The 24658-nt window shown below is 45.7% G+C and overlaps 1 protein-coding gene across 4 annotated transcripts; it reads left to right on the plus strand.

Annotated features, from left to right (window-relative positions):
- RNF20 (ring finger protein 20) lies at window positions 1-24195 on the plus strand. 4 transcript variants are annotated; one of them, XM_073345712.2, is made up of 20 exons: window positions 1-102; window positions 4663-4823; window positions 5057-5224; window positions 5330-5477; window positions 5657-5839; window positions 7000-7118; window positions 8072-8218; window positions 8496-8573; window positions 8917-9036; window positions 9971-10150; window positions 10386-10521; window positions 14421-14542; window positions 14944-15332; window positions 15926-16043; window positions 18294-18443; window positions 19648-19860; window positions 20815-20940; window positions 22063-22203; window positions 22643-22744; window positions 22983-24195. In XM_073345712.2, the coding sequence occupies exons 1-20, from the start codon at window positions 3-5 to the stop codon at window positions 23157-23159; spliced, it is 3078 nt and encodes a 1025-aa protein (XP_073201813.1). In that variant the 5' UTR covers window positions 1-2; the 3' UTR covers window positions 23160-24195. The 4 variants fall into 4 exon arrangements, with proteins under 4 accessions (XP_073201813.1, XP_073201814.1, XP_073201815.1 ...); XM_073345713.1 differs by having other exon boundaries at window positions 21-127; XM_073345714.2 differs by lacking the exon at window positions 1-102 and adding an exon at window positions 1312-1694.
- Window positions 24196-24658: the final 463 nt, after the last annotated feature.

The following is a 24658-nucleotide window of genomic DNA, read 5'->3' on the forward strand; positions in this document are numbered from 1 at the left end:
CCATGTTTACGAAGGGCGACACACTACGTGAGAAGCTGGCGGGGATTGGCGGAGCGGCTGTCACCGACCGCTTCCTGCAGGGTCAGGGGTGGGAGGCCGGAGGTGAGGAGCAGTGGCCGGGCCGGGGGTGAGTGAGTGAGGATCAGGGCCGGGTTGGGGGGGCAGCTGGGTCCCGGGGCAGGGAGTGTCGGGGGGAGGGAGGATTTGGCCCCTGGGCTGGGGGGCAGGGAGTGTCGGGGGGGGATTTGGCCCCTGGGCTGGGATGGGGGGGAGGTAGTGTCGGGGGGAGGGGGGATTTGGCCCCTGGTCTGGGGGTGGGGGGCAGGGAGTGTCGGGGGGAGGGAGGATTTGGCCCCTGGTCTGGGGGTGGGGGGCAGGGAGTGTCGGGGGGAAGGAGGATTTGGCCCCTGGGCTGGGGGTGGGGGGCAGGGAGTGTCGGGGGGATTTGGCCCCTGGGCTGGGGTGGAGGGAGTGTCGGGGGGAGGGGGGATTTGGCCCCTGGGCTGGGGGTGGGGGGGAGGGAGTGTCGGGGGGAGGGAGGATTTGGCCCCTGGTCTGGGGGTGGGGGGCAGGGAGTGTCGGGGGGAGGGAGGATTTGGCCCCTGGGCTGGGGGTGGGGGGTAGGGAGTGTCGGGGGGATTTGGCCCCTGGGCTGGGGTGGAGGGAGTGTCGGGGGGAGGGGGGATTTGGCCCCTGGGCTGGGGGTGGGGGGGAGGGAGTGTCGGGGGGAGGGAGGATTTGGCCCCTGGTCTGGGGGTGGGGGGCAGGGAGTGTCGGGGGGAAGGAGGATTTGGCCCCTGGGCTGGGGGTGGGGGGCAGGGAGTGTCGGGGGGATTTGGCCCCTGGGCTGGGGTGGGGGGGAGGTAGTGTCGGGGGGAGGGGGGATTTGGCCCCTGGGCTGGGGGTGGGGGGGAGGTAGTGTCGGGGGGAGGGGGGATTTGGCCCCTGGGCTGGGGGTGGGGGGCAGGGAGTGTCGGGGGGAGGGAGGATTTGGCTCCTGGGCTGGGGGTGGGGGGGAGGGAGTGTCGGGGGGATTTGGCCCCTGGGCTGGGGTGGGGGGGAGGTAGTGTCGGGGGGAGGGGGGATTTGGCCCCTGGGTGCAGGTTGGCGGGAGGGGGAGGGGAAGGGGGCTGGCATCTGTGCTAGGGTGTGTGGGGGGAAGTGTCAGGGAAAGGAAGTGGGGGACTTGACCTTGGGATAGGGGAGAGGGGGAGTATCAATTCATTGTGATGTGTAGGGGTCAGCCCCTGGTCTGTGTATGTTGGGGGGTCAGTATCAGCTCTGTCCCTGGTCTGAGTGGGGGGGGGGGGATTTAACTTGATCAGTGGGTTATCAGTGCCTTATCTATGTGTGGTATTGTGGATATCACCCCTGAGGGTAGGAGGGCATGCACAGATATTTTGTGAGAGTGTTTTTTTTTTTTTCTGTCAGCCTGTTGGTTCTGGTTTCTTGTTGTTTCTTGTTAACAATGCTCTCTGTGGAAAAACGATCACCGAAATAACAAAAGCATGTTCTCCTGAAAAATGGGGAAATTGTTAAACACAAGGAACTGAAAATCTTCCTTCAGTCAAATTTTAGAGAGAGAAGGGAGTGGGAGAAGGAGAGACTTGAACTTATAGATGTTGCAGATGTCAAGGCTCTTTATAAGGACATTTCAAGGACTGTGTGGACCTGCTGTAACAAGCTTTATGAAGGTGACTTCAAAACCTAAGACACTTGAAAGGGTCACTGTCAAGTTAAAAGAGCGTCTTGCAAAATAAAGCTCTGATTGAGCAAAGCACTTAATCCAGTGGCTCTCAACTTTCCAGACTAGTGTACCCCTTTCAGGAGTCTGATTTGTCTTGCGTACTCCCAAGTTTTACCTCACTTCAAAACTACTCGCTTACAAAATCAGACATAAAAATACAAAAGTGTCACAGCACACTACCACTGAAATACTTCTTTTTTTACCATATAATTGTAAAATAAATTGATTGGAATATAAATATTATACTTACGTTTCAGTGTATAGAGCAGTATAAACAAATCATTTTCCGTTTGAAATTTTAGTCAATGCTTTTGATGTAGTCTGTTGTGAAATTAGGCAAATATTTAGATGACTTGATATACCCCCTGGAAGACCTCTGCATACCCCCAGAGGTAGGTACACGTGCCCCTGGTTGAGAACCACTGATTTAATGCACATGCCTAATTACTTTACTCACATATGCTTGCAAAGCAAGTGGTTGCAGGTTTGGAACCTAATCTCTTAGCTTTATTAGAAATACCACCGTAAATGATTAAAATGGAAAGAAGTTTAAAAACTATATTTGTTCAGCTTGTAGGTAGAGGTACATCTTCAGCTCCTGTGAATGGGCTCAGCATCAGAGAGGTCAGTTGAATTGTGTCCATTTACATCATCTGAGGATCTGGCCCTGAAAATGAACTAGTCTGTTTCATGCAGGTTCTCCTGCACTAGTACAGTGCTACAATGCTTGGGTAAAAAACACTTCTAGGAAGTGTTTATTGGTTTGTTTGGTTTGGTTTAATCTCAATTTGGGGGGAAACCTGTAATAGAAATGGTGGTCTTGAATTTTGCAGATTATTACTTTTAAAATTATTTGGGGGCCAAATTAAAATGGAGAGTGGCCCTTTAAAGATATTCTTGAAACACCGACAGTAAAATTCTTCATAAGATGGACAAACTGTAAAAACCTGCTCCCAGACCCTCCTTTCAATTCAATAGGACTTGTAGGGTCTCTACCTCTCTTTATATCAAGTGGCCAGCACCCATAACTCCCACTGACTTCAGGGAGGATTGGATCTGACTATGGTGGGAGAAATTTGGTCAATAAGGATTGTTATGGTGCCACTTTCCTGATGTAATCTCATAGGCTCATCTAACAATTCTCTTAAAAATGCAACTGAGGGTCATTTTATAAAAGCAATAGGATGTGGGGAGGCCAAGGACTGAGCCAGCACAGAGGCTGACCTATGCTTTCTTGGGTCTGGATGTGATCCCACCAGCTTAGAGGTTGGACAGTGTGGAGAAACATGCTGCTGCTTTCTTCACTTACTGGAGGATTTCAGTCTTCAGGATCATCAAGCTAATGCTTTTCACTAGCACTGGGTCAGTGATGCTCAAACTTTTGAACTGGTAACCCTTTCACATAATAAGCCTCTGAGTGCAAGCCCCCCTAGAAAGTAAAAACACTTTGAAATATATTTTACACCATTATAAATGCTGGAGGCAAAGCAGGGTTTGGGATGGAGGCTGACAGCTTGTGACCCCCCCATGTAATAACCTCGTGACTCCCTGAGGGGTCCTGACGCCCAGTTTGAGAACCCCTGCACTAGGTTTAAATGTCCAGTACCCCATTCACATGCACCTCATTTAAAAACAGTAAAATATGGGGAAACTGTGTGTGATTACACAGGCTACTTCAACCAAGTTATGGTGTGTTTGCTGCAGGAAGTCTCCACTCCTTCCTTTCTCAATATATAGGTCAAGGAGTATTAATAAGCCTTTAAAAAGCAGTAGGTTTCAGTGGAATTAAAAGAAATAGCCTCAGACTTTCACTCCAGTGTTCCTATTTATAGCCTTCAGATGTTGGCAGATATGAAAAGATCTGCTGCTGAGCTTTGCCAGTGCACCTCAGCCCTGAACCACAGCATTTCCTTCTAGCACAGTTGTAACAGAGTCCAAATGTGCGGTAGACGTATGGGGTATAAGGAGGAGTGTTACCAAACCCTTTAGTCCTGACTCTGGTCGGAATTGCAGTGTGAGAATCCTGATGGAGAACATCACTGTACCAATCCCCTGCCACATCTGAGACCTCTTTTGTAAGCCATCAGATGGAGCAGTTCTGTCCCCCTTCTTGTTGTTTGTTGGTATTTTTTATGATTAGTGCATTTTTCAAGTCTTTTATTTAAGATCCATTAAAATAAAAATGGAGAGAAACAATAAAATACATATGTATATGAGAAATTAACATTTAAATATCTATATTGTAGTAGGTCATTCAAGATAGGAGCCCCATTTATCTAAGCACTGTGCAAACATGTAAGATGCAATCCTTGCCCAAAGAGCTTATATTATAAGAAATATTCAGGTCTTGACAGTGGTCTCAAACCCCATCCTAAAAAGCTTACAGTTAAAATAAAAAATGAATAATACATAGCACTTATATATCACTTTTAAGCAGTAGATCTCTAAGCATTTTAAAAAGTGTTCTTAGATTTCTTTGCATGTACATATCAAAGTTAGATGACCATATCCACTTACAAAGTTTTAATTTACTTCTAATGTTCTAGGATATTCTCTCCAGGAGCCTGATCCCGAAGACCATTGAAGGCAACAGGAGTCTTTTGTTAAGGCACTAACAAGGTTCAAGGATTTGTTCTGAACTTGTTGGACTAATATTTTTTATTGTAGTATCTCATCATACATTGTTCTGACATTCATAATACTAGCCCAGCCAATTTCTTGTAATGTTTACTTTAAATCCTTATCTTCTAAATCCTTCATGGGGTCTCTTTCTGGAGTATACAATCCGCTGTTGTGTTTTGTGTTCCTGTGGTGTGTAAGGCATGCAGATACCATAGTGGTAAGCATGCTAGAAATCCCTAAAATAGTACTGGTTAGATGGTAGATGTTTATTAAACTTGTCCTTTGTGTTTTAGGAAGAGCTGGGAATCTCCACTCTTTACCCACAATGTCTGGGATTGGCAACAAGCGGGCGGCGGCAGAGCCTGGCCCCTCTGGGCCCCCAGAGAAAAAGGCAGGGGTCGAAGACTCAGGAACAACAGTGGAGACCATTAAGTTAGGAGGTGTTTCCTCAACAGTATGTATATCTGCGGCACCCCACTTAACTTCTTCCTTAATGAACCCCCAACTAATTGATCCCAGCCATGTCCTGCAAGTAATACAACCAACCTCCTCGACTCCACCATGTTGTTGTTTTGTTTTCATCCTCGCCCAAGCCCAAAGATCTTGCTGAAAGGTCCTTTTATAGAAAGGGGTAGAACAGGCCTGTGCTGCATTAACTGTACTGATGTGATTCTCACCTCTGCACAGGAGGAGCTGGACATCCGGACGCTGCAGACTAAGAACCGAAAGCTGGCAGAGATGTTGGACCAGCGGCAGGCCATCGAGGATGAGCTGCGTGAGCATATTGAGAAGCTGGAGCGGCGGCAGGCCACCGATGATGCCTCTCTGCTGATTGTGAACCGCTACTGGAGTCAGGTCCGCAGCATGCTCAGTCGAGGTGTCTTGTTCTCTCTGTGGTCTTGTCTCATTCATTCTGATGCTGTGCAAGTTATGTATCTTCTCATTTGTCCCTTCTTCCAGTTTGATGAAAATATCCGCATCATTCTTAAACGTTATGACCTGGAGCAAGGTCTTGGAGACCTTCTGTCTGAACGAAAAGCCTTGGTGGTGCCAGAACCAGAACCAGACTCAGACAGCAATCAGGAACGTAAGGATGAGAGGGAGCGAGGTGAGGCCTTGTGCCATGTAGTATGTTGTCTTTGGCGGGTTGGGAAGATGGACTTCATTGAGGGAAGTGTTGATGTTCTGTGCCCTCTGGGAAAATGAATGATTTGCAGATACTGGAGACTACTTCTTCCACTACATACAAATGTACACTCGTCCATTTCCTTCACCTCTGTCTCCCAGGAGAAGGGCTGGAGCCAGCATTCTCCTTCCTAGCCACCCTGGCCAGCAGTACCAGTGAGGAGATGGAGTCTCAGCTGCAGGAGCGTGTGGAGTCCTCTCGCCGAGCTGTCGCCCAAATTGTGACAAAGTATGACAAGCTTCAGGAGAAGATGGACATGCTGTCCCACAAGCTAAATAGTGGAGGTATGACAGAGCCGGTTGACTGTGAGAGCCTATGCTCGCAAATTCCAACTTTCTTAACACATTGAATCAGGGGTGAACCAGTTCCTGCCATGTAAGTGGTAAGGGCCAGATTTTTCCCTCTCAGACTTAAGCATCAGAATGGAATGCCCAGGTTTTCCAAAGCACTCAGCACCCATCAGCTCCTATTTGAGAACAGTGGGGTCTGTTGGCTGCTGAGCTCTGTTGAATATCTGTCCCTCAGCGCTGAAGTCCTTCTTCAGATAGTTAAACTACTTGAATGCTGAAAACTGTGCCTTGTATGTGGGGTCTAGGTGGCGGGCACCTCCAGTGCTGAATCACCTGCTTATCCACTTGGAAATACTGAAGTCCCAATGGAACCTTATAACCCTGACGTAACCTGCCATTACACAAAAGCTGCTGCCAAGACCAGCAGTGTGGAAATTATATCCAAAGTGGGAACAATGGAAACTGGTACCAGCCTCCTTCCTTTCACAATTCACCAGCAATGTGGGCTTTTGGAGGACAGTTCTTGGATTCTTTGTAGTTTGAGGCAATAATTCACCTGTACAAGAAGTTAGCTGTCTGATTCCTTGGGTATGTTACTATTTGACACAGAGATGTATGGTAACCACATAGCGCTGAGGGAAGGTTGCAAATTCCAAACGGGCTAATTCCTTGAAAAGGTTCTTTGTGTAAGGTTCAAATGAACTCAAGAAAAATTCTGCAAAAGCAGCTGAGATTTCCATGTCTTTCACCTCAAAATAAAAATGACCTCAGGTTCACTTAATTCCTAGGCTCAGTTCCCTGAAAAGTCTGTGAAGCTGGCCTGAGTTTTGAGTTTGTATGTTTAGGAAAGCCTCACTCAGCTCTGCACAACAGACAGTGAATTCTTGTTCTGTCCATAATTTTCCCCACTGCCCAGATGTGCCTAAATGTTGCGGTACCCATGATATTTGGGAGACTGCTAACTGAAATTACATAATAGATAAGAACTAAGGGTTGAGCAACTGTCTTCATTGAGATTCCCCTCCACTTTTCTCTTTCCACCACCCTAAATAGGTTTATTATGTTGTTTACCCTTCCCCTTTGCTTGCTGATTGCTGAATTGAAGACACTGGTCCATGACTCCCCTTTCGTTTCCTCCCTCCCACTGCCTTCAGATGCATCGCTGGTGGATGAAGCAGTCCAGGAACTAAATTCCTACCTTGCACATGAAAATGGACGGCTGCAGGAACTGGCTGATTTACTCCAGGAAAAGCACCGAATCATGTCTCAAGAGGTACAAGAAAGAAAAACGGAATCTGTCTGTGTGTTTGTGCTTATTTGATCCCTGTCTGGAATACTGAACGATCCTGGTTACTGTTGCATAGGAAGCATGTTACTGCCATGGAGAGGGTGAACTGTAGAGCACCAGGGATGATTAGGTCTGAAGAATTCAAGTTCTGAGCAAAGGTTAAGGGAAGAGTAATTAGTTTTGGAGAACTGTAATGTGCACTGTACTTCTATGTGAATCTGAAGCAGAATCATGTGGTAAAGTACATGGCAAACTTGACTGGAGCAATAAACTAAATCCAAGTGTTAAAGGGACACCTGGTTTTATTGTTAGAGGAAAAGAGGATTGAGGGCATAGTTGGGGGGGAGAGAAAGCAGGGAGTTGCTACTAAGATGCTCTTAAAAACAGCTGGCACGTTGGAGCTGACATACTACTTCTGTTCTGATGGTTATTTGAGGTGTAAGAGCCTTCATTACAAAATGATTTTACCTGCAAGGAGTATGAATTACTAGCCAGGTTTTCCTTCAGCTCTTGAAATTCCAGTTCTGGTTAACCAGTTAGAAAGCTGGCCTGTCAGATGAACGCTCGAAGGATGTGTGTAAGAAATAAATATTTAAATGCAGAACTCAGTGCCCCATATATAATGCATTTAGGCAGCTTCAACCTAACTTCACCAAAAGCCGCAAACGTCTTGAGTTCTTCACTTCCCATTTTTTCCTTCACTGCCCCGGCCTGAAATTTTGAACCACTGTCAGTGCTATCCTGCCCCTTTTCTCAGAGTGACTCCTGAGCAAAATACAGATGCCCTGGTAATGAACACTGTAGAATTGCCAAAGACTAAAAGTAAATGACAAGGCAAGACTGAGTGAGTGAAGTTAGTGCTGAGCAATCCTGGAAGGCTGTGAATCAGACACTGCTGCTTATCTTAACCCATGCTCTCCTTTGTCCCTTGGCTGCAGTTCTCCAAGTTGCAGGAGAAAGTAGAGATGGCAGAGTCACGGGTGTGTGTGCTGGAGACCATGATCGACGACCTTCAGTGGGATATTGACAAGATCCGCAAGAGAGAGCAGCGGCTCAACCGGCACCTCGCTGATGTGCTGGAACGGGTAATCACCAAGCTGTTTGAAATGAGAGCCAGGGCTAGAGCAGTTTGGAGCTCAGCAACACCTGTTAACATCTTCAGAGGGAATATTGCTGAGAGAAAGAGAGGGGGATCTTTATGGAGCCTTCCTCTACCTTGCTAAACCACTGCTAATTGGAATGGCATAATAAACGTGAGCTAAGGATGGAGTGACTGTCTTCTGTTTGTGTGAATGGGTTAGGAAGTGGGGCAGGATTCAAGTATTAAACACTTTTGTTACACAATCTTCATCCTCATTGCAGGTGAATTCGAAAGGTTACAAGGTATATGGAGCTGGGAGCAGCCTCTACGGGGGTACGATCACCATCAATGCTCGCAAGGTAAAACCTAAGGCCGTGGGGTGAGGGGAGGCTTTGATTGGTGAGGGAGAAGAAGGATGGTTCAGTGGTTAGGGCAGTAGCCTAGGGCTGAGGAGACCTGAGTTTGAGTCCCTTGAGACTTCCTGTGTGACTTCAGGCAAGTCACTTAGCTTCTCTGGACATCAGTTCCCAATCTCTAAAACAAGGATAATAGCACTGCCCTGTATATGTCACAGGAGTTATGAGGATAAAAACATTAAAGACTGATACTATGGTATTTTGGGTAATATGAGTACTGTAGCTAGATAGATACAAAATTTGTTTTTTCAATACATTTTTAAAAACTCTTGTGTTTCTTCTTCAGTTTGAAGAAATGAACGCTGAGCTGGAGGAGAACAAGGAGCTGGCCGGGAACCGCCTCAGTGAGCTGGAAAAATTGCGCCAGGATCTCGAGGAGGTGATGACACAGAATGAGAAACTGAAGGTAGGAGCAAAATTCTCTGGGAAACGTGAAGGTGGATGGATGTGATTGGCTCCTCTCTGTTTCACTCTGTTGAATCTGTGTAAAAGCTCTTTAGATCCTTCTGTGAAGCTAGATTTTCTGGTCTGTCTCTGTTTCAGGCACATTCTCTGTGCTTGGGTGATGTTTTATATGCAATAGGTCAGGATGCTAATGGGAACCTGGGGTTTTGCTGTTACTAGCATTTCTGGTATAATGGTGACACCATGTGGTCAATAAAGGGAATCGTAGCTGTCTATTTCCTGTTCTGTGTGTTGGTTTAATCAATTCACTAAATCTTCAATGCCCACCTGTCAACTCTAATAACTGCCCAGAAGGACAGGGGTTACCTTTCTCCCCAACTCATAGTCTGGTTGTGGGGAACTAATGCAGAGCTCAATACTCCACAAATCCAATTATCTGACTGAGAGAAAGAGTCTAGTAAATGGAAGTGAAAGAGGAGAAAAGGGTTTTAGAGCTTCTGCAATGGGTGGAACAAGCTGACTCAGAACTGTTCCAACTTGATGCTGCCTCAAATGACGGCCTGGGTGACAGGAAGATCGAGTGAGCCAGGAGAATGAGTTACCTCACTCCTAGAGCTGGCTTGTCCAGGTCCAGGTCAGGCATGCTAGCTGTGTGGTGAAGGGAAGTTTACCATGCTGCTGTCTGTGCCATGTCTCTGGACTCCAGGCTGTTAAACCAGTAACTTTAATCAGTACTGAAAAACTCCTGCAAATGGGATCGTTCACAAAGCCATTACCTTGCCCTGTGGAAATTCTATCTACCCAAAGGAAGGATGTGGAAGGAGAATGGGCTTTGGAATTCTGTTATCTCCCTGTGTTGGCATCCACTCTGAGGTAACATTTCTTTTCTCTCCGCTTCTCTCCTTTTCTTCATGGGACTGTATGTCTCTGCCCAGGCGGAGTTGCGGAGGGCGGTGGAAGAGGCTGTGAAGGAGACTCCTGAGTACCGCTGCATGCAGTCCCAGTTCTCAGTCCTGTATAATGAGAGTCTCCAGCTGAAGGCACATCTGGACGAAGCACGTACTCTGCTTCACGGCACTCGCAGCACACACCAGCGCCAGGTGGAACTCATCGAGGTAACCACCTCATTCCTCCATCTTCTCCTCTTTCAGATCGCCCACTCCGCCCTAGCCCTCTGACTGGCCTTGGAGTGGACCAAGCACTCTGCAGTGGTCTTTGCAAGCTCAGTTGTTGTTCTGTTTTTTTAGGAGGGTAGTAATCCTCTCCTCTTTTATAAAAGCAGGTTGATGAGGAAATGTGAGACACCTAGATCATAGCACTAATCTCTCTCTCTCCCCTCTTACTCCCCAGCGAGATGAGGTCAGTCTCCACAAGAAGCTGCGCACAGAGGTGATCCAGCTAGAGGACACTCTGGCACAGGTCCGCAAGGAGTATGAGATGCTGAGGATAGAGTTTGAACAGACACTTGCTGCCAATGAACAAGCAGGTACCATTTTTTTTCCTATTTTGTTTGTAAACAGAGGTTGTTTTTCAGAAAGCTAAGGCACAAAATGAGTCATGACTAGCAAGGGACATAAACAATAAGAGAAGGTTCTAAAAATACATTAGAAGTAAGAGAATGATGTAGGAAAGTGTTAGTCCATGACTTAATGGGGAAGGAGAGCAATGACACAGGGAAGGCTGAAGTATTTACTTCCAGTCTTCACTTTAACTGTGACCAAATGCTTAACATCATTAGTATTAGCAAAGGATAAGGATCTTTGGTAAGAATAGGCAAAGAACAAATGAAAAAGTTCATAGATATTTTAGATGTATTCAGATTAGCCAGGCCTAGTTAAATTTGCCCTCAGGTACTTAATCTCTGAACATTTAGTGATTATCTTCAAGAACTCCTAGAGAATGGGTGAGGTCCCAGAGGCCTGGAGAAGAACAAACATAGTACCTCTCTTCAAATAAGGGAAAAAGGAAGACCTGGGGAATTATAGACTAATCACCCAAACTTTGATACCTGGAAGGATACTGGAACAAATTATTAAACAATATGTTCAAACCTGCTGGGTAATAAGGGGAAAAGTAATAGGCTGTGTGGATTTGTCAAGAACAAATCATGCTAAACCAATCTGATTTCCTTCTTTGACAGGGTAGTGGATTGTGGAGGGGAAGCAGTAGCTATGATATATATGGACTTCTTTAAGGTTTTTGACATTGTCCCAAATGACATTCTCATAAGTAACCTATGGAAATATGGTCTAGATGACATTACAGTACGGTGGTTGCACAAATGATTGAAAGACCACAATCAAAGAGTAGTTATCTGTAAAGCTACAAATCTGTCATGGAAGTCAGGAAGTCTGTGATTTTTATGAGACCTCTTTGACTTCTTGAAAATTGTAATAATTCAGCCCCGAGTGGTGGGGCTTGGGCTTTGGTCCTGGGAAGTGGAGTTCGGGCTTCAATAAATCTGTGATTTAGTTTGTTGCCTGTATCCTGTCTGTGATTTTTAATAAAAATGCCTGTGCCAAAATCATAGCCTTCGTTATCAATGGCTCACTGACAAATTGGGAGGATATATATACCAGGCTCCCACATAGGTTTGTCTTGGGTCCAGTACTATTCAATATTTTCATTAATGATAGAGTGGGAGGTCAGGATTAGAACTGAGAATGATCTTGATAAACTGGAGAATTTGGTTTGAAATCAGCAAAGACAAGTGCAAAGTACTACGCTTAGGAAGGAAAAATCAAATGCACAACTACAAAATAGGGAATAACTGGCTAGGTGGTAATACTGCTGGAAAGGGTCTGGAGTTATAGTAGATCAAACTGAATATGAGTCAAGAGTGTGATGCTGTTGCAAAATAAGTAAGATGTCATTCTGGGATATGTTTCAGAGTAACAGCCATGTTGGTCTGTATTCGCAAAAAGAAAAGGAGTACTTGTGGCACCGATGAAGTGAGCTGTAGCTCACGAAAGCTTATGATCAAATAAATTGGTTAGTCTCTAAGGTGCCACAAGTCCTCCCATTCTGGGATATATTATCAGGAGTGCCATGTGTAAGATACAGGAGAACATTGTTCTACTTGGCACTATGAGGCCTCAGTGATAGTACTGTGTCTAGTTTTGGGCACCACACTTTAAGAAAGACGTGAACAAACTGGAGAGAGCCCAGAGGAGAGCAACAAAAGTAAAAGGTTTAGAAAACATGGCATATGAGGAAAGGCCGAAATAATTGGGAATGTTTAATCTAGAGAAGAGAAGGCTGATGGGGCATGTAACAGTTTTCAAATATGTAAAAGGTTGTTATAAAGAGGAAATGATCAGGTATTCTCCAGGTCCACCAAGGGTAGGACAAAAAGCAATTGGCTTACTTTGCAGCAAGGGAGATTCAGGTTAGATATTAGGAAAAACTTTCTAACTATAGGGATAGTTAAGCAGTGGAACAGGTTACCTAAGGAGGTTGTGGTATCCCTGTTGTTGGAGGTTTTTAAGAACAGGTTGGTGTGACATAATGCTCAGTTCATGCAGAACTGTGAGCCACTGTGTTACCATTCTGCCTTAGCAAGGGTGAGAGCTTTGCTCCTGCTAAGTTGTATGTCAGTTCCCTGACATTCCTGCCTGTCTGCCTTGCTAGCAAACTCTTCAAATCTATGCCAATCTAAACCTTGCCTGGCCTGTAACAATCAGTGAACCTCAGTTCCCCCAAGATGTCTCCCAGTAGTGTCCAGTCCCTCTCACGGGACACTCACAGCAATTAAGTTTGTTGCCTCCAAAGAGACAGACAGAGCACACGTAAAGGTGTTAGGTTAGCTGGGGACTCACACTTCACTTTAATACACAGCCCTGAGATGATTTTGTACTAAAACAAGAATAAGTTTTTATTAACAAAGAGCAGAGATTTAAGTTGTACTAAGCAAGAATAAGAGACAATATGATTACAAATAAAACAAAACAAAACATGCTTTCTATTGACTAAAACTTAATTTTAGCAAGTTAGAAAATTGCTTTGACAACGATTGTTTCTTGCATCAAGTTGTCAGCATCTCTAACCCTTCATGTTAGGGGATCCAGCTTCCACAGGGGTGCTGTACCCAATGTCCCACCAGTGGTGGATAACTAAAGGATCTTTTTTGCTCCCCTTGTATTACTCAAAGTCCATTGTCTCTGACTCAGAAGCCAGGAAGGCTTTCTAGGGTGCAGATTCCGTCACCCAACATGATTGGTAAACGGTTTTCTCCTCTGCTTGTTTAGCTTGATGGGTTTATTTACTTTGCATGCAAAGGTACTCATTGTCCTCTGCCTGTAACCAAGTCAGTCAGACAAGCAAATACACATTTCTTTGTCTAGAACAGGTGGGGTTCATCGATGCCTCCCAAACACATTTTAAAAACATATTTTCAGTGCACCTCTGTAAATCTTTGTTTGTAACCTGTATATACACAGTGATTTCGGGGACCAGCATGTCGCCAGTTTACATATAATACATTATATGACAAGTATGTGATCGGGCAATGTGTCAGGCCAGAGGTGAGTTATTTTATTGCGGGGGACACTCTGCCAATTGGCATTTAGGGGCTCCCGGAGTCTCCGTTGGACTAACACCTGTCAGGGTGCTTCAGGCAGAGGGATGGACTAGATGACCTCTTGAGGCCTCTTCTAGCCTGACATTTCTATGATTTCAGCAGAATGCCGCCTTTGGAGCTTTCTCTGCTCTTGTTAAATACTTGTTTGCACTGCTCTATCTCAGAAAAAATGCTCCTTAGACATATAAGACAAACTGGTGTCAAGTTATCTTCTGTCTTTCTGGCTGTGGCCAAATGTTCTTACAAGGGTTTCCAGGATATTTGAGAATTAGTTGGTTATTGGTAGTGGAGAGATTGTGTAGGGAGAATATCCCTCTTATGTTATTGGAAGCTCTTTTTCTGAGAGAGGGGATTTTGTCTAGGAAACTGGGCTTTATAACCAGAACCCTGGCATATTTAAATTCCACCAGAGAGGGGCAAAAAACTATTTTTAAATAGCACTGAAATAAGAGACTTCTGATGGGGTAGCACTGCTTTCCTGTACTCAGATTCTTGATGGGAAGAAGAAATTTGTGAAGCAGTAATGCTGAGAGAGACCTACAGTGGTGATTTGCAAGAAGATACGGTGGCAAATAGGACCAGTACAGTTGTCCAAGCCACCATGCCTTGGAGCAGGGAGATGAGTCTTTCTCTGTGCCTTTGCCTGTCCCTGGTGCATTTCATTCCCTTCTGGGTACATCATTAGCAGAAATATACTGATACAATGGAAGGACTTTTCAAAAAACCAAGAAAAATACTCTGAGGTCTGGAGGGCAGAGCTGATTGTGGCCTGTGATAACTAGACCACGTGTGTGTGTTTTTTATAGGTCCAATAAATCGGGAGATGCGTCACCTCATCAGCAGCCTCCAGAATCACAACCACCAGCTGAAGGGGGAAGTGCTGAGGTACAAGCGCAAGCTGAGGGAGGCCCAGTCCGACCTGAGCAAGGTACTGGAGCTGGAGATGCTGGGAGAGAATGGGGAAGATGAAAAAACCTGCTATGGCAAAGCATAGGCTACCAGTCTGTCTCATAGTTTGCCTGTGTAAATGTCTCTCTGGTGCCACAGGCTTTGGGAAAAGTATACCAGGCCCCAGGGGATAAACTGCAGTTTTCTGCCAGGCTCTATGCAGAAGCCTCTTCTTGGATTTCCACCTCCCACAGGGTGGACCTCCCTCCATGGCTGCATTCTGCTCTCTAAAAGTATTGGCAATAGCATCTCTGAGGGAAACGTGTAAGGGAATCCTACAGGGCTGGCAGTGAGAAATGTGTTCTGGCTGAGAACTTCTTCCATTTACTTGATTTTGTTTCCCTTTGTTTCTTCCCCATTGCTCCCCTCTCCCCACCCCAGACTCGCTCCCGCAGTGGGAGTGCCCTCCTGCAGTCCCAGTCCAGCACTGAAGAGACCAAGGAGGAACCACCGGAGATCAAACAGGAGCCTGATGATTCTTCTGCCCAGGCGTCTGTGCCCAAGGCTGCCCCCGAGGATGCCAGTGATGCCAAGGCCAAGCGAGATGAAGAGGAGAGGGAGCGCGAGAGACGGGAGAAGGAGAGGGAGCGCGAGAAGGAGAAAGAGAAGGAGAGAGAGCGGGAAAAGGAGAAGGAGAAAGAACGGGAGCGAGAGAAGCAGAAGCAGAAGGAGTCTGAGAAGGAGAGAGAGTCCACCAAGGAGAAGGGGAAGCATGAGGATGGGAGGAAGAAAGAGGCTGAAGTGATCAAGCAGCTGAAAGCTGATCTCAAGTAAGAAGTACTGTTGAAATTCTTCTTCCTATTTTTCCAGCATCGTGCCCTAATCTGGGGTGTCCAGGGAGCATAGCTAGAAACCCCTGATTACCAGAATTAAGACACTAGCTTTTGGAGTTAAAGGTAACTCTTTCCTTGGGTCACTGGTGTTACGATTGTGCCCAGGGAACACATAGTGGAGGTGGTATTTAGGTCCTCCTCAATCAACAAACCTTACTGGTTGCAGATATCTGTAGGGGGTGGGGCTTGTCAGGTGCAGATTTCCAATCAAAGACCATGCTCCTCCTTGTCGTGGATCAGTGACTGAGAAAGTCTAGAGTTTACTACCAAGGTAAGTTCTTCTGCTGCTCTCTTTCCTTCTTAGTCTGAGTCCACTTCAGAATGTCTCTGCTCACCCTCCGATGTGTGTTTCTGCATTGTTCCAGGTACAGTATGTACGTGTGCCCACAGTAGGACGAGCCCAGTAATCACACAGAAGCCTGCATTGGAGGATGCTGAGAGAATGTTGTTGTTGCTTTCAGGCAGACAGCATCACACCATAGCGTTTCTCCCATGTATTCAAATTGCTGTTTTTCTTTCACGGTTGCCAGGAAAGCCCAGGAGAGCCAGAAGGAGATGAAGTTGCTGTTAGACATGTACCGCTCAGCCCCAAAAGAACAGAGAGACAAAGTTCAGCTCATGGCAGCCGAGAAGAAGGCCAAAGCTGAGGTAACTATGTGCAATTACTGTCCTCCTTTTTCTCTTGCCCCTCACCATCTAATGGTTGTTCTTGAAATGCCCTCCTCAAGCGTGTTGAAGGGCTATTGTTTCCTCTTCCTGACTCCAGAATGTCCTTCCCTTCTTCCTCTGTCAGACAGCTTAAGGTTGGGACAGACTGGGAGTGCAGGCAGAGGACTGGCCTTTGAATGGTCCTTCATCATTGAGGTTGTGAGGTGTCCATCTGGCTGATGATTCACTCATCTACCTTTCTGGCAAATAATGTTACTATCCAGCATGATGATGTGCATCTTATTGGCTCTCTGGTGTGTGTAAAAGTATTAGAGTGGTTTGAACAGCAAGGGGGAAAAGGCTTCCTGAAGGGGTAGAACTGGGATGAAAATTAAACTTGAATGATTAGGGAGACATTTATTATAGTGCAGTTTGACTGTGGAATAATAATCTCCCAAGGGAAAAGGTATAAACCCCATCTCTTGAGGTATTTAAAACTAAACTGGATAATCAGAGAAAGATTTGTGATTGAAAGTGAAGGATACTATATCCCAATGACATGGCAGAGGGAATGTAGATAGGCAGAATGTAATTATCGATACAGGATTAACCGCGAGAGTAGGGTTAATGTATTTACTCTTATTAAAAAGAAAGTGCCATGGAATCTTTAATGGTGATTCTGGTCAGGAATTCAGTTTATATCGCATCCTATAGATGGAATAAATGGGCCCAGAGAGTTAAAGGTGTTAACATGACCCTGTCATCGTTCAGCATCACACATTTTGAGAAAAGGTTTGGTATACAGAGACCTCAGCCTGCCTAATGCCATGGCAAGCACACCCATTTTTTAACCTTTTATTAAAGATACAGGGAAAAAGGGAAAGCATTTGAAATGTAAAGTATCATGTAAGGCTTTTATTTTAACATAGCTTGTTCCCTTTCCCCTTAGCTAGAGAGAGTTTTTAGAGGGGAAACCCCCCTATTTGACAGGTTTTTTTAGATGGTATTAAAGATAGCAGTAACTGTTCTTTTGGGGAAAAGAGAAGAAGTTTGTTGAGATGGGCTGGAGCTGTTGTTAAAGTTCAATCCATTTTCTAAAAGACAAGATGAACAAGGGGTGGGGAGAACAACAGTGACAGAAAATGCAGCTTCTGTTTTTGGTAGTGAGTTTTTCCAGCAGCAAGGCTGCAAGTAAAACAGGCACATCAGGTCTTACAACCACTTAGGGATCTGGCAGATTTGTTTCAGTATCAGGCTGTTTAGGGCATTGCTTTTAGTTGCCTCTCTCGTCATAGGCTCACAGCAGTGTTGCAAAATATGCACTCTTGGCCGGCTAAGCCAGACTCTTGTCAAATAGAAGGAAAAAGAAGAGGGATAGGAAAGAAAAGAAATAAGGCAGGGAAGGAAAAGGACCCTTGTGAGAGACAGAGAATCTTATATTCCAGGTAGTGTTTGGGATTTAGCCAGAGCCAGTGGAGGTGGCGATGTCATTTGCATTCCCTTTTTGGCCTGGTCTGGTCAGGACATCTCTTGTGATTAGGTCAATGAAGGCCCAGTGGTATTCCAATGGATCCTTGGGTCCCAGGAGATACTAGGGGTGGCAGTTTTGATGGTGAAACTTTCTCCTTCTGCTTCTTCTTTCAGTTAGCAATTGTCCCCCTTTGTTTTGCCTTTGCTAATTTTTACCCCCAAAGCCTTTTTGAGGACCCCAAAGGGAGTGATGGGTGGAATAGCCCATCCCCTCATTATTTTGCCCTCAATTAAGCCTAATTTCCAACACAACATTTCGGACCATTGATTTCCAGTCCCAAACTTTTCTTGTTTAGCAGGCATGATTTTAAAACCGTCCTTGAATTATATCAGTGGGCCTTTTTGTTTGGATTAATTTAATCTGTCTATTTCCCTTTTGCACCTTTTCCCATCAACATTGATTGTTATAGGTTATTGTGACATCTAATGAGCTCTCACTCCTCACAGTTAGGATAAATTTGTGGGCCAGTTATTACAGCAACACCTCCAATAGCATAGTACCTCCTAACATCATGCTGGGGAACTGGACTAGATGAGAAAATGGGTCTCCCCACCCCCCCCTTTTTTTTTTTTTTTAAAGAAATGTTTCTCTGTGGCTTTGGAAAATTGTGGGGAAGGTTGATTTCTTAGCAGAGTCCTTCTTGCTGTTCTATTCCCTGTCTAGCCTCAGAGCTCTTTCGCTCTTCCCCCCCATCTCATCCCATTTTTTCCTTGCTGTAGCTGGATGAGCTGAGGCAGAGGGTGAAGGACCTGGAGGACAAGGAGAAAAAAGAAAGTAAAAAAATGGCAGATGAGGATGCTCTACGCAAGATCCGGGCAGTGGAGGAGCAGATCGAGTATCTGCAGAAGAAACTAGCCATGGCCAAGCAGGTGAGAGGAGCTTATGGAAATGCCCTCTTAGTAAGGCCTTCTTGTGGGGCAAACCTTATCAGGGAATGGCTGGAATTAATCGAGAGAGCACTTCTACCCCACATCCGCCACCTCCATCAGATGATATTCCAACTCTGCACATGGCCATGTAAGGCAATATCATCATGGTGTAACTGGGACAGAGTGAGGAAAGAGTTAATTTCACACACACACATCGGGCTAGAGTAACACTGCTGAGGCGAGTAATGCATGGGGTGAGTGAGGAGATGGGAGAGTCAGTCTGCGGTGAGGTAAGATGGTGTTGCATTTTTAAATTACACTAGATTTATACAGAGCGTGGCCAAACAGGGACACTCAGGAAAATTAATCCAAATTAACTAAAGTTATGAATGCGTAGTGGATTAGTTAACAGTATTAAACTCCTTTGTGGCCACTCTTAAACAGAATGAAGGCCACTTTAATTCTGAATATCTTAATTCACTTTGGAATTAAGACAAGCTCACCGTTTATATGATTCAGAAATAGCAACAATTGGTGTAGTGTACATAACACAAATACCATTGTATAAGGAACAGATACTTTGGTTGATTGGAAAATTCTGCATTACGAAGGCAGAATTGTGTGAGGGTGAATAGAGCATCAGTACATGGGGCATGTCCCTGTTCCTTGTCAGTTAATAGTGGAGATCTTTGATTGATCCCACCTTGCCTGTTTCCTTTGTGAATTTTAAGACAGAGTTTAAGGGGGCTGGATGGCTCGGGGGAGTAGTAATGAGCTATGGAATCATCGACTTTTAGATTAATTGACCTAAATTCAAATTCAGCTGAAAGATGTTACCATCTGATGGCTGTTAATCAACTAATTTTAAACAGGTCACGGGTCTCTGTCTAGTTCCTAGTGGAGAGGTGGCCATGTAACAGAGCCAACTTTCACCTTTGTTGGCTTTCCTAGCACAGAGATCAAGGACTGAATGCCTATGGAGACTGAACTACCATCTGTCCCCTAGTGGAGCATCCTTCAGTTCAGTGTTGTGACTGTTTTTTGGGTAGGGGGATGTTACTGTTCTTCAGGATGTTGATCTGCATCTTTCACCAACACTAAATTCTGTTTCTTAAAATAAAGGTAGAGGGTATTAGTGTTTCAGCGCCCTATAGTGGAGGGGAAAAGAGAAATCCAATTACAGTGTGTTTCATCTCGGTTCTAGGAAGAAGAGGCCCTGCTTTCAGAAATGGATGTCACCGGTCAAGCCTTTGAGGATATGCAAGAGCAGAACATTCGCCTTATGCAGCAATTGCGGGAGAAGGATGATGCCAACTTCAAGCTGATGTCAGAACGCATCAAGTCAAACCAGATCCACAAACTACTGAAGGAGGAGAAGGAGGAGCTGGCAGACCAGGTCCTGACCCTGAAGACACAGGTAACCAGAAGAGGGGTGTTGGGAAAACAGGATGGGTAGGGACATTCCCCCAGTGGATCAGGGCAAGCTGCTGCTTAGACTTGTTTTAAACCTCTTCAGTAGTGCATTGAAAGATGCCAGTGGTCCCCAAAGTGTTCAGAGTTGTCCCTCCCCTGTCCCTGCTGAAGCTGGGAGTGGGGCCACGGTTCCCCCACAGGCCGGGGGGAAGGGGTCCACAGCTGGGGACAGGTCTGGGGCTGGGAGCAGAGTCGCAGGGGCAGGAGCGCAACCATGACTGGGTGCAGAGATCAGGCTGAGGACGGGCCAGGCGCGGAGCCAGGGCTGGGGGTGGGGCAGGGCTGGGTGGCGCTCCCTCCCTGCCCCAGTGCGGGCCAGCCTGGACACCACCACGCCCCCCTGAATGTTCTTCTGCGCCCCCCCCCTAGGGGGCACACCCCACTGTTTGGGGGGCCTCTGACCAATGCAATGAGAAATTTCTGAGAGAGAAGTTTACCACTACGTAGGGCTGGGAGAAGGAAAAGGTGAGGGATTTTTTAATCACATGAGAAAAGGTGCTCTAGTTGCTGTCCCCTCCCACAGGCCTCTTCTTGGAGCCTACATGGAAATGTCCATTGCTTTTGACTGATTCCACTAAGTGCTCTTCCAAAGGAGCGGGCTAGATATGTTTAACAACCAGTTATTGAGTGTTCGATTGCTGGGTTTAGGAAGGTTCACCTTGGAGCTGTGGGAAAATGTCCCTTTGATTGAATGTATAATTTGACCTCTGTTGATTGTCCATGTGTCCACATCCTAAGAGAGAGAAGTGGGGTTGTAGGAGTGGGAGGAGAGAAAACACAGTGATAGGGAAATGTGATGGTTGCAGCATATAGTGATCTGGGAAGGAGAAGAAAATTCAAAGACAAAATATCAGCAGCAAACGTTTCTCTTCCTTCCCCCACCCTTCTCGTTTGGAAGGTGGATGCTCAGTTACAGGTTGTGCGGAAGCTGGAGGAAAAGGAACACCTGCTACAGAGCAATATAGGCACTGGAGAGAAAGAGCTAGGCCTCCGAACCCAGGCGCTGGAGATGAACAAACGCAAGGTGAGCATGAACCCTTGGCTCACAAGTTTGAGTTTTCTTCATCCTGTGGAAGGCTGCTAGCACTGGATTTCTCTGATGGATTTTGGTATTCCATGTCATTACACCATTGTGGCAGAAGGCAGAGGAATACCAAATAATGTTCTGATTAAGGCACAATAGACTGATAAAGAATGCAAGGAACAAGAGCAATCAAAGTGGTTTCATGAAACACTGAGAAGAGAGCTGAGGGTAAAAGGAAAACTAAACTGCAAATGGAAAAAGAGGAGGCAGCCAAATGAATATGATCAGGGTCTGTTAAGGCCTGCAGAGAAAAGATAGACAGTAAAAGAGCATGAAGACATCAGAGGAATGAGAGAGGTTTTAATTAATATATCTAGGGGCAATAAAAAAAAGGTCTGTTAATAAGGAGTGGAATTAGATGGACTGGTATCGCTGATTCTACCCTCCTTTCTAAATCTCTTGTCAAGAAAAATGTTGGGAGAGAAATCTGAACAACTATTAAGGAGGGAAGATAAAAGCATCCCTTTGTAACCAACAGTCGGCTGTTCTGGATTTTGCATCCTATGGTATGAAGAGAATTTAGCTAAATGATTTACTGATCCCCTGGCAAATTTAAAAAAGAAAATCAGGAACAGTTAGCGGGGTGTTGGAAGACTAGAGCAAAGAAAATGAGATACTGGCTTTCATAAGAGGAAAAATAATGATTGTGGTAGTTCTCTATCTGGTTTAAATAACAGAACAGTGGCAAAATATCTACAAGGTAATAGAGCCAGGAGCAACAGGACCATGGAGACATAAGGCTATACATATTTGAAGGGTATAAACACCAAGGAGGGGCATTAGTCTTACTCTGCGTTTCTCACTAAAGAATTAAACTACGAAAGGGAACGTTTAGGCTGACTGTCAAGAACTTGTTGACAGTGAAATTTCAGGTTGTTGAGCAGGCCCTCCAGGGAAGTCCTGTAAATCACTTTGCTTGGATCTTCTAAAACTAGACTGGAGGGAAAACCCTGAAAGTACTGTGGGGCACAGTCTTGGGCGGGCAGGGATTGGGACTAGAAGATTTTTCTAGGTTTTTTCCATCTCCAATATCTATGATCCTATGGCCATCTCCTTTGACAGGCAATGGATGCAGCCCAGCTTGCTGATGATCTCAAAGCACAGTTAGAGCTGGCTCAGAAGAAGCTACATGACTTTCAGGATGAGATCGTGGAGAACAGTGTGACTAAAGAGAAGGATATGTTCAACTTCAAACGGGCTCAGGTACGTGCCATAGACCACAGTCCCTCACTGTCCATCTCTAGTCAGTCTGCCTCTGCCTGCCAGAGTGAAACTTCAAAAGGGTCCATATCATATCCCACTGCTCTCCAGGTTTTTTTCAACTTTATTTTGTTTCCAGCTTCCTCCATAAGTCATTTTGGCCCCTGCCTGTGTCCTTTTTCTCACTTCCCCTACCTTCTGCACTCAGCCCCTGTGGCTTGGCCCAGTTTGAGATCTGACAACATTCCAGTACAGATCTAATATAATCACTTTTTTCCTGTGAAGAGCTGTTCTACAGTGCACTGGGAAGAGATGGTTGGAAGCACAGCATTGGCATATTTTACCATGCACTTTAAGGGCCCCAGTTCTGTACCCTTGAAGCACAAGCTCTCTGGAAAAATGGCTCCAATAATTTGTTTGTTGGTCTCTCATCCTCCTGCAGGAGGACATCTCCAGGTTGCGTAGGAAGTTGGAGACTACAAAGAAACCTGATATGGTGCCCAACTGTGATGAGATCTTGATGGAGGAGATCAAAGATTACAAGGTGAGAAACTCTGTCACGCTCCCCTGTTAACTCTTTCCTAGCCAAAGGGTTTAGTCTTCCTATTCATTCAGTACTGGCCTTCCCTAACTGTGTAACTGGAGAACCACCTTCTCCTAGGGCAGAAGGTAAAGTCTGCTTTCCATGGTGGTGTATTTTCCACTTGGGGCACCTGAAAGCTCAGCCAAGGTCTGTCACGTGTGGTAGCTTAGACTCTCACTGCAGCATTTTTCTCCTGTAGGCGCGTCTGACCTGTCCATGCTGCAACATGCGTAAGAAGGATGCTGTGCTCACCAAGTGCTTTCACGTCTTCTGCTTTGAGTGTGTGAAGACGCGCTATGACACCCGGCAGCGCAAGTGCCCCAAATGTAATGCTGCCTTTGGTGCCAACGACTTCCATCGGATCTACATCGGCTGAGTCTCGCCACAGAGAGACAGAGTCATCTCTTCCGCCGACCACCCAGCCCCTTTCTCTGATTGTCTGTCTGTCTGTCTGTCTGTCACCAGCAGGGCAGTCACTGCTTCTCCACCACCCACGTTCTCTTCCAGAACAAGTGACCCTGGGTTAGGGAGTGGGGCGAGGCAGGTTTGGGATCTCTGCTCATCTTCTCTTCCTTTCTGCCTTTCCCTTTAATCTTGATGGGACCCCCACCCCACAATGGTCATTCCCACTCACCCCCTCCACACTGCTGAGTCGGGGTTGCTGCTGTGGAGTAATAAAGCCTAACTCAACCCTAACCCCAGGGGTGATGAGCCTGAGGCCTTGAAATAGCAAGTCAGCTTTGGGTATTAAATGGATGATGTTAGGGTAATTCCCCCCCCCCCTTAAAACCTTTTCCTCTGATTACAACAAACCTATTGGAAGATGGGAAACTTGTGTCCTTCCTAGAAATGTCCCCCTCTGTGTGTTTGTGTGCTGGTGATTGTTTTTGTAGGGGTGCTTGGAAGGGCTGGGCAGCACAGCACACCGAACTTTTTTATTCTGGTAGGGTTTTTCGATGTGAATAGCCTACCGGTTAAAGGCCCTGAGGCAGGAGGGAACTTAAGCACAAGTACTGTTGACTTCAGTGGGAAGACTTGTATGCTTAAAGTTAGGCACATGGTTAAGTACCTTTCTGATTCAGGGCCAGAATCTGCAAGGAGAGCCGTAGAAAAAGCTGGGGCAGCTGAGAAGATGTTGCATTCCCAGCCCAAAGGCATGCTGCATACACCTTAATGTCAGGAAGGAGCGAGAGAGAAGTACAGGAGAATCCTCGAGAATAGCATTCCATTGATGTGCCCCATTAGGTCTGGATGAAATATGGACACTTTTCTGTTCCCTCCCACCTAGCTGGGGCCTCACTAGCAGTGTCCTTATTTTCCAGAAGACGATTTGTAGTGGTTACTTTGGTACAGCTTTGCCACAAGGACTATTCTTGTACTACACAAACTCCAATAAAAACTGTGGTTCCATTTGTTTTGCTGTTTTTCTTGCCTGTGAGTAGATTTTAATTCTTGCTCCCCGTGCAAGATGAACTTTAAAAAGCCCTAATCCAGTCATTGAAACCACTTCTTCTTTTTTTTAAAAAGCTTTTGGCTTCCACAGTTGAAAGAGCAGTTCTTTCTCCTCTAGTTACCTTTTGCAATGCCCATGCCCCCTCACTCCTATCCTGTTACTCTGGAGCCAGGGCTTCCTTCAGCAGGGATAGTCTGTCGAGCTAATTTGTGCACTAATTTTGCTGTGTCAGGAATTTTGCTCAGGTGTGATCACCTTACTCTTGTTTTACCACTGACCCCCAAAGTTAGCATTTGAACCCCATGTCTTTGGAAGTGATAGGGCGGTTTCTTAATTCACTTCACTTAATATAGTTAGTGAGAGGGTGTAAACCCCACACTGGTTCTGAAAGCTGTACCAGGTGCCTGAGAGCTCAGTTATCC

Source organism: Lepidochelys kempii, chromosome 5, assembly GCF_965140285.1.
Source record: "Lepidochelys kempii isolate rLepKem1 chromosome 5, rLepKem1.hap1, whole genome shotgun sequence".
In the NCBI taxonomy this organism is placed as follows: Eukaryota; Metazoa; Chordata; order Testudines; family Cheloniidae; genus Lepidochelys; species Lepidochelys kempii.

Excerpts from the sequence above, each read along its gene's own strand:
- RNF20 (XM_073345711.2), top strand. The coding sequence starts at position 4,632 with ATGTTTATTAAACTTGTCCTTTGTGTTTTAGGAAGAGCTGGGAATCTC. Across the intron at positions 15,333-15,925 it reads CAGCTGAAAGCTGATCTCAA|GAAAGCCCAGGAGAGCCAGA; the intron begins GTAAGAAGTACT and ends CACGGTTGCCAG. Across the intron at positions 22,745-22,982 it reads AGGAGATCAAAGATTACAAG|GCGCGTCTGACCTGTCCATG; the intron begins GTGAGAAACTCT and ends TTTCTCCTGTAG.